This window comes from Protomyctophum bolini, assembly GCF_963924005.1.
Source record: "Protomyctophum bolini genome assembly, chromosome: 12".
Lineage (NCBI taxonomy): Eukaryota > Metazoa > Chordata > Actinopteri > Myctophiformes > Myctophidae > Protomyctophum > Protomyctophum bolini.
Genome location: NC_137873.1, coordinates 17,340,979 through 17,350,797, shown reverse-complemented (window position 1 = coordinate 17,350,797; position 9,819 = coordinate 17,340,979). Strand labels below are relative to the sequence as shown.

Below are 9,819 nucleotides of genomic sequence, written 5' to 3'. Positions count from 1 at the left end.
CAGCCAGACACAGATGTGACCTGTACCTGATCTGATGTGTTTAGCAACCCTCTGATGCACGTGCCCATGTTAACAGGCGCATGCCTGCCTCCTCCGCGCCTCTGACAGGTTGACACATGAGTTCATAATGATTCAACAACTGACTTCATTTAAAGTCCTCTTTCTTTCTTTCTTTTGTAAAAATCACACCCGTGTGAAGTGGGGGTGTGGTTTGGATGGATGTGTGTGAAATGAATGGATGAATGTAATGCACAATCTATAAAGGGCCTTGGATAAAGGCGCTATATAAATGCACCATTTACCATTAACATGCATTTTAAAACTGCTTTTAATATTTAATATCGTATTGTCTATGTCCCTCAACATTATTTCTAATGGTTTGAGTCTCAATAATATAACCAGTCCTTGCCATTTCTTTCTGGACTTTGAAAGCAGTTTTAGCTGCAGTACCACAATGTCCTGAGGTGGTGGGGGTGCTGATATGCAGATTATTTAATATTTGAGTCATTGTAATACTGATGCTAGCTAAAACTAGGCTTGTTTCCATGCCATGCCAGCTTGGAAAATCAACAATGGTGGCCATTGTAAACAAAGTGGAAATGCAAATTTGGAACTGAAGACTGAAGACAAGGAATTATACAAAATAGGGTGACATTGATGACATCACGATGAGGCCAAAATCAGTTGAGCTGTTCCTGAGAGCAATTTCCATTAAAACACCTATATGATATGAAAGCCTGATTGTTCAAAATTGGTTATTTGTGGCGATAGAAAACACATATGGGAGCCTCAAAAACACAAAATAAATTTTGAAAAAAAGTTGAATTTTATGTTATAGGTCCTTGTACACACGTTTATATTGCTCCTAAACATTTTTCCAAACATCACACACACACTCCTATCCTCCTGGTGGAGCCTTGTGCCCCGTGTGTGTGTGTGTGTGTGTGTGTGTGTGTGTGTGTGTGTGTGTGTGTGTGTGTGTGTGTGTGTGTGTCACTACAAGAGCTACTTGACATTTTGGCCTATACAGGTACAGTAGATCTGTAGGTCATAGATTCAAAAGAGTTTCTCCTGGATTCCTTTGTAATCATGATGCAACTTCCCATGACAATGACCATGAAACAGCCAATGTATTCTCCCTCTGAGAGTAAAAAAACCCAAACAAAATTAAGATCAAGAGGAATTAACTATATTTGTCAGTTACTGAGATTGTCCAGACTGTGCTAATAGCCTACAACAAGATCATACTATTGAAATTAAAAAAAGTATAATAAGTAATAACACTGGATGTAATGAAGTGGTATGCACATCACTTGTCTGTTTCACTCGTCTATGTACAGTACATTTTGACATTCTCACTGTTATTTAGATGCTTTCATGTGGTCAGTGAGACACAATTTGCAGTACCTTACACCAGCCTTTGCAATGATTGTTTCACCTCAAAGCGCCCGGTACCTTACTGACACTGTATTATATCCACATTTATATATAAATGAACAGTGGTGGAGCTTGTATGACTGCCACACACATGGAATTGTCACCCTTTTGTTTGTGAGGGGACCACAATGATGATAACGCCTGGATTTGTGAGTTATTTGCAATTCAAATAATCTAAACTAAACGTTAAAAAGGAGCATGATTGAGGCCAGCCAAGTATATTTGTATAGCACATTTCAACAACAAGGCAACTCAATGTGCTTTACATAAAACATTAAGCAAAATAAATAGTGAACACCTATTGGACATCTATCCGTGTTCCGGGCACACACAGTCAGAACACGTTGGCTCCCTTACATGATTGTCACGTCTCATTGCTCCGCACTCTAACAAGCACTTTGCTTGCATTCTCTTCAGGCACGGTGAGGGAGGGGAGAGATGGGATGCCTTACGGACCCTCCCCCTTCTGGAGGAGCAGTATACATACAGTAAAGTCCATCAGAGAAACCCCCACGCATTGGTGGTTGCCTCCGTAGTTCCATACAATAAACATGGAGAGTCCTATAGGGTTCCCAGGGAGGCAAGGATTCAATGCAAAAACAATGAATTGAGGAGGGAGACCACTGTACAATGTAGAATGAGTGCTTTAGTGCTTAAGTGCTTTCAAACAGCTATTATTTAGTTTTTTACAACTTTTGTTTAACAAAAACAAACAAATTGGCTTCAAATCTTACAGACTACTGAGCAATGCTTTTCGTAAAATGCGTTTCGCGTACAAGAACTCTTCCTCAAACAGAAAATGCCTTTGTAGTCATATAGGCCTGCCGACCATACTGGAAGTGGTCGGTGAGGTGTTTTTGCTATGGCTGGGCTGGACCATGACTTGACCATGACGTTCAAGGACCATGACCAATGGCCTTATGGATTTCATCCTGGGCAGAGTAATCCGAGGACATCTGATCCTGCTTGGTCGAGTGGAGCAGCTTCTTCTTACTGGCATCATACATGGCCTTGATATAGAGAAATACCCCCGCGATGGCAGTCATCACACCCAGGAGGTTGACGTACGTGACTGGGTTCCTCAGAAACAGCAGAGAGACGCTGATGACCATGAGCCCCTTTGTGGCACAGGCGACGGCGTAGGTCAGAGGACTGACCCATTCCAGCATGATGATGGCGACGACGCTCTCCGCAAACTTACAGAGGCAGCAGGCCAGCAGCAGGAGGAAGGTGCCTCCCCAGCCCGAGATGTCTGACAGGTCTCCTTGGTCCAGGAAGCTCGGCAGGTCCACCAGGAGCCAGGTCGGAACCATGAAGAGGGCGGAGTTGCATAGTATAACGTTGATCAGCCTCAGGGGATGGATCCCCGTGTCTCTCAGCACCTTTTTAGTGAAGACGTTCTGAAGGGAGATGCAGAGCGTGCTGGCCAGGGCGCAGATCAGTCCAGTCAGATCGAAAGACAGCTCAGACACGGAGGCCAGCAGCACTCCTCCAATGATGGGGATGAGGGACATGTACACGCTAGTCACCTGCTTCTCCTTCATGAGGATTCTCGATATCAGCACGACCCATATGGGCATTGTGGCTCTGACGGTGTGTGCATATGAAACAGTCACCTTCCATATGGTGAAGTGGGTCAATAACGCTATAAAATATTCCCTGAAAGCCAGTGGGAGGATGTTCCGGTAGTAGTATTTGTGGGGCAGGTCCGCCTTCGGGATTCCACGTGCCCGCAGCAGTGGCGCAAGAAATGCGATGGTGAAGAACAAGTGTAACATGGACATGCTGACAGGGTGCGGGAACCTGTTCAGGATCATTTTGTTGAGGATGTTTCCCCCAGAGCTCAAGGCATACCAACCCATACATAGGAGAAATATGCGGAGCCATTCTCTGACTGGATGAAATTCCACCCCGGTCATCTTCCAGGTGGCTGCGGCACGGCGGAGTCGGAAGGTTCCCGGTTCGATCCTTAATGGCTGCGTGTCCTTTAGCAAGACACTGAACCCCATAACAGCATGCAGGCCTGTGCCCTCAGTTGTTTAGATGTATGTTTAGATGTATGTGTTAATGGGGGGAAAGTATTATGTTATATTACCCTTTATTATGACATCAAAGAAGAGATACGATGAGTCACGTCACATATACGTATAGTACATATACGATGAGTCACGTCACATGTGACGTTTCGTCACATGGTTTCACACATCAATAATCCTGTGAAACTGTTTCAGGATGTCTTCCTCTTTGTTTCTCTTTAAAGAATCACACTCGTGTGAAGTGAGGGACGCCCATGATGGCCACATCATGTCTTATGTAGCAATCTAGTGCTCTAAACAAACATTAAAAAGTCCATAGACTTGGCTGCCATATGATGTAATATTCAAAAGCCATGCATTGGAGGAGCTAGAAAAAACTAGTAGAGTGCCCATCATTCGCATGGATCTTGCAGGAGGATAGGATACACCTCATCGGATGGGGCCTATATGCGCCCAGTGGCTCGAATAATCAGCCATCCCTAACCCTAAACTTATTCAAGTCTAATCCATATTTTTCCCGGGCTGACCTAGAGCTCCATATTTGGTGACAACAGAGAATAAATGACTGGCATCATCATTGTGACACGCATCCAGTTGACTGGCATAGATATCGTGACAAGCATCCAGTCAAACCCTAATATAAAGAGTAGTTATAAGAGATTTGTATATACTCACAAAAGTACGTGCAGTAGCAGTACTTTGTCTGGTCGTGGGAAAACAGATCTCTGAAGCACAAAACATGCATGTTAATATTGAACAGGTTCTGGCCCCGCTCAGGCTCATAGTCAAAGAACAGGGGGATGTGGTGCGCAAGATGAAAGAGGAAGGGGCCCCCGACGCAGACGTCACTAAAGCTGTTGCTGAACTAAAAGCAAGGAAGAGAACACTTGAGGCCAAGGAACTGGCCACACAGCCCAAAGATGACATTTTCGATAGAACCAAGATGGAGAATACTTTGAAGAGGCGATTCTTCTATGATCAGGCCTTTGCCATCTATGGCGGTGTGAGTGGTCTGTATGACTATGGGCCTGTGGGATGTGCACTGAAGAACAACCTCCTGCATGTCTGGAGGCAACATTTCATCCAGGAGGAGCAGATGCTGGAGATCGACTGCACCATGCTGACCCCAGCACCTGTCCTCAAGACGTCAGGGCATGTGGACAGGTTTGCAGACTATATGGTGAAAGATGTTGAGAATGGTGAATGGTTCAGAGCTGACCATCTTCTTAAAGCCCACATCCAGAAGCTGATGTCTGATGAGAAGTGTTCTGCAGAGAATAAGGCTGAAATGGTGGACATCATCACCCGGATGGACAACTTTACCCAGCAAGAGTTGACCGACCTCTTAGTAAAATACCACGTGAAGTCGCCCACCAAAGGAAATGACCTCACTGCCCCTACTTCCTTCAACCTGATGTTTCAGACATCCATTGGTCCAGGAGGGAATATGCCAGGCTATCTGAGGCCTGAAACCGCTCAGGGAATCTTCCTCAACTTCAAACGCTTGTTGGAGTTTAACCAGGGAAGACTTCCATTTGCTGCCGTTCAGATAGGCAAATCCTTCAGAAATGAAATATCTCCCCGCTCAGGACTCATTCGTGTCCGTGAGTTCACCATGGCTGAGATCGAGCACTTTATGGACCCCACTGAGAAGGTCCACCCTAAATTCCACAATGTGAAAGACCTGCACATAACACTGTACTCCTCTAAGGCCCAGACCAGTGGCCAGACAGCCTGCATCATGACGCTAGGTGATGCTGTGGACAATGGAGTAATCAATAACTCTGTCCTGGGATACTTCATTGGAAGAATTTACCTGTACCTTATTAAAGTCGGTGTGGACAAACATAAGTTACGCTTCCGTCAACACATGGACAACGAGATGGCCCACTATGCCCGTGACTGCTGGGATGCAGAGACCAAAACCTCTTACGGCTGGATAGAGATTGTAGGGTGCGCCGACCGCTCATGCTATGATCTGCAATGCCACGCAAAGGCTACAAAGGTGCCTCTTGTTGCTGAGAGACATCTGAAGCAGCCCAAAGTTGTAAATGTTGTACAGTTTGAGCTCAACAAAGAGACCATTGGAAAGGCCTACAAAAGGGATGCTAGGCTAGTGATGGAGTACCTTGCTAAGGTGCGTGATGAGTGCTTCATCACAGAGCAGGAGCAGCTGCTCAGTGAGACTGGAGAGTTTACAATTGAGACGGAAGGAAAGTCTTTCAAACTCACAAAGGACATGGTCAGTGTAAAGCGCTCCCAGAAGACACTACACGTGGAGGAAATCGTTCCCAGTGTAATTGAGCCCTCCTTCGGCATTGGCAGAATCATGTATAGCATCTTTGAGCACACATTCCATGTCAGAGAAGGTGACGAACAAAGATCGTATTTCAGCTTCCCTGCCACTGTGGCTCCATATAAATGCTCAGTCCTCACTTTGCTTCAAAGGCAGGAATTTGTGCCTTTTGTGAGGGATTTATCTGAGGCGTTGACCAAAAGCGGCGTCTCTCACAAAGTGGACACCTCCTCCGGATCCATTGGGAGGCTCTACAGCAGGACAGATGAGATCGGAGTGGCTTTTGGTATCACCATTGACTTTAACACCGTGAACAAGACGCCACACAAGGCCACTCTGAGAGACCGTGACTCGATGACGCAGATCAGAGCCGAGGTCAGTGAGTTGCCAGGGGTGATCCAAGATCTGGCCAACGGCACCTTGACTTGGCGGGAAGTCTGTGAGAAGTACCCTCTTGTTGAAGGAGAGGAGACCAGCGAGAAACACACCACTGAAGAATACAGTCCAAAACAATCTGAACTAACCCTTTAGAGGTAGCTCTTTAGTGAACAGAAATACATTCTCAGGTTGGGATCCCAAACCTGAGAATGCATTATCATGCATCCCAAATTTATCCAATCAGGATAGAGAACTCAGGATACAGATTAAAGTGTCTAAACAAAAAAATAATGATAAGACAAAATTGGAACTGGAACACCAACCGGAACACAACAAATTAAGCTGATATGTATACTTTCTCCTGAAATTCTGCAAACCACCTAAACATTTATACAAGAAGAATCATGTATTAAACTCATTTGACACGAGCGAAAAGGTATATGTATTTTCAGATTTTTGTAATATTTATAAATGCTGAGGCACATTGGTGTAATGTATATAATAATAATCACACATTATTATTGCAATATTATACAACAGGCTATGAATAGTTTTTTTTTATTATTATCAGTACTTTCCCAATACAAAGGCAAATTCATTAGCATGAAGAAATATATAAACCACTTATAACCGGCCATCCCTATTTTGGGTAGGTTTATGTTTTAGTTGAATTGTTTTTTTAATTAAATTGAATAAAATTGTGGAATTTTTATATTTTACCACAAATTTAAAAGATCACACCCGTGTGAAGTGTAGGGTGCTCTTATCATCATACATCTATTGTCAATGGGAATTTGACTTTGTGTTATGACAAAATAGCCGATTTGCTCATTCACACAATTCTCCATTCATTGTCAATGGCATTTAAAATTTGTGTTGTGTGTGAATCTATACTATAGCTGAATATTGGAGAGGCTAGCGCCCCTCAAAACAAACAGATGATCTATAAACTCGCAACGCATTGTGAGCTTTTTGCTATGAATACAGGCGTGCCTTGAGATTTTGATTTGCCCATTGGTGGTGCACCTGGGCACTTGGGCACAAAGTTTGAAAACCACTAGTGTACACTGGTGACGTGTCACGTTGCGATCGGTTCCCACTCTTCAATTGCCGTTGCGTTCCTTCGTCACGAGGTTGGAGCAATAGCTCTGGATCCTCTGTACGATGCTGTGGTACTACATGGCGGCAGGCAGTCGGGTGCTTCGCTAAACAGCGACTTCCCCTCTTCACAGCTGCGTCCTATCCGGGCGTCCAGCGGCACTTTGCCCAGCAGTGGCAGGTTCAGGTCCTTGCACATCTGCTCGGCGCCACCGCTGTCGGGAGGGAAGACCTGCGACACGTTCTTGCACTTGGGGCAGACGAAACCGCTCATGTTCTCCACTACTCCGATGATTGGCAGCCCCACCTCCTTGCAGAAGCGGATCTCCTTGCGCACGTCCTGCAAGGACACCTCCTGGGGCGGCAGCGGAGCCGAGGTACTGGACGATGGACAGGTGCTCGTCGAAGGTGCCGGGGGGCGTGTCGACGATGAGGTAGTCCAGCTCGCCCCAGTCGACGTCCCGGAGGAACTGCTTGATCAGTCCGTTCTTTTTGGGGCCTCTCCAGATGACGGCGTCGTCGGGACCGCTGAGCATGAACCCGACCGACATGACCGCCAGGTTGTGCTCCACGTAGACGGGAGACCACCCGGAGCCACTCTGGTGGACCCCCTGTCCCTCCAGGCCCATGATCGTATAAGGATGGACGGGCCGCATATGTCCACGTCCAACAGCGCCACCAGCAACATCATAGTTGCTGATGTCACCGGACCAAACCATCAGATGCCACCAAGACGGCCGCTGATGCCACCGCACATCAGCAACTATGATGTCAACATAGACCCAACAACGTGGGTTTGATATGCATTCGGTCACAGGCCCCCCCTTTGATGCAATTTCTATCCGTGGTATCCTAGTCTAAGATGTGGGATGTCTGCATGTTCTGCAGTGGTGGTTCTCAACCTTTTTGAGGGGCCCTAGCCCCTCCAATGCATGGCTTTTGGAAATTTCATCATAGGCCAGCCAAGTCTATGGCCTTTAATATTTGTTTAGGGTAAATTATGACGGCATAAGATGTCATCTCGCTGATATAAATACTGTATCTTGTAATAATTTATTTTTTTATTTTTGTGGGGCACTTTTTGTGTGTAACCCAAATTTTGTCCTAACACAAACATTAAATGCCATTGACAAATGACAATGAATGGACAATTTTGAGTGTTTGTGTAAACACAAACATTGTGTAACACAAACATTGATATGTTGTATAGCTGATAGTACTGTGCCAATTCTGATTGGCCGTAATGAGATGATGTATGAGGATGTACGATGATAAGAGTGCCCCTCAATTCACACAAGTGTGATTTTAACATTTTCACAGACATGAGAACATTTACCCAAACATCTGTACGCCCCTCACTTCACACAAGTGTGATTCTTGCGCTAGCCCCTCCTATGTCCAGCTTTGAGACATTGAATGCCATTGATAATGAATGGCCAGTTTTTTTGTGTTTGTCCCAACACGAACATTATATGCCATTGAAAATGAATTGCCATTTTTGACTGTTTGTGTAAACACAAACATTACACAAAAAACAAAAGTGATTGGCCTGAATGAGATGATATTTTGAGGTGAACTTTCCCTTTAAGTGGTTATGATGTACAATGATAAGACTGCCCCTCACTTCACACCGTTGTGATATTTCTTTAGCTCTGGACCACTGGCATATTTTGAACAATCCTCAAGGTACCCACCCTACCACTCCACAATAGATGTATAAGAAGGCATAACAGTCATTTTAAAATGAACATTTAACATAATAGCCTTGGGCGTTCCTGACTCCCGAGCCATGTGAATTATAGGTCAGGAGCCTGTTTCTGTGGCGTGAGGCCGCTTGATGTACAAGACCATAAGTACATCCCACAGTTATGATGTACATGTACACCCCCTGGACATGACACTATGTCCAATCAAAGTGTCAAGCAGTGAGGCATTGAGTCCAATATAGTCTTTTCTATGACCCTGACTATCTAGTCTCTGGATGGACACTCTACATGTCACTGAGCTGGTAATATTTAACACCAATCATCTTAAAGTTGGACTTGTGTATATTGAGCCTTTAACAGTGAATATTACATTTCAAGCTTTATTCCCACATAACGCCTAGTAGTTCAAAATATTTCTTAAACCTGATGGACTTGAACACTCTGAGGGGAACATTTTCCAGAAATAGCAGATCTACCATCTTGCTGCATTGTGACCTTGAACGGCTATTTTTGGCAAAGAGATGTTGTGTGAAAAGAAGAGCGAACCAAGTCCATTTGGATGCAGTGTTTAAGTGATGTCAGTCTAAATATGGACTTATTTGACTTATTTCATTAACATCATTGACTTATTTCATTAATGTCCTTGGCTTGCTGGCAGTGTGCACAATACATTTGTCACTGATCAGTGCTGTGGTTTGCTAGATTAGCTGCGGACAGCCGCACAAATGTTGGTGTCATATCAACGCACGCACGCACGCACCGCATGATGAGTCGGACATATACACACACTGGTCTGGTACCTCCTGTAGGACAACAGATAAACTCTCTGTTTCAGTTGCAAGGGTCTGTCCCCTGTGACCTTGTAGAA

At 44.8% G+C, this 9,819-nt stretch overlaps 2 protein-coding genes and 1 pseudogene across 3 annotated transcripts; 1 reads left to right on the top strand and 2 right to left on the bottom strand.

Moving 5' to 3' along the window:
• Positions 1–2,333: 2,333 nt before the first annotated feature.
• Positions 2,334–3,356, bottom strand: LOC308326115 (solute carrier family 35 member E1-like; the record flags this gene model as incomplete). The annotated part of the gene is made up of 1 exon (XM_080778922.1): positions 2,334–3,356. The coding sequence occupies one exon, from the start codon at positions 3,354–3,356 to the stop codon at positions 2,334–2,336; it is 1,023 nt and encodes a 340-aa protein (XP_080635048.1).
• An 856-nt stretch (positions 3,357–4,212) lies between these two features.
• Positions 4,213–6,300, top strand: LOC308326114 (glycine--tRNA ligase-like; the record flags this gene model as incomplete). Its single annotated transcript, XM_080778921.1, has 1 exon — positions 4,213–6,300. One exon carries the CDS (start codon positions 4,213–4,215, stop codon positions 6,298–6,300), a length of 2,088 nt encoding a protein of 695 aa, XP_080635047.1.
• Positions 6,301–7,250: 950 nt separating this feature from the next.
• On the bottom strand, positions 7,251–7,936 carry LOC308326113 (cytosolic Fe-S cluster assembly factor nubp1-like; annotated as a pseudogene). The gene has a single exon. The product of its transcript is annotated as a cytosolic Fe-S cluster assembly factor nubp1-like (transcript).
• Positions 7,937–9,819: the final 1,883 nt, after the last annotated feature.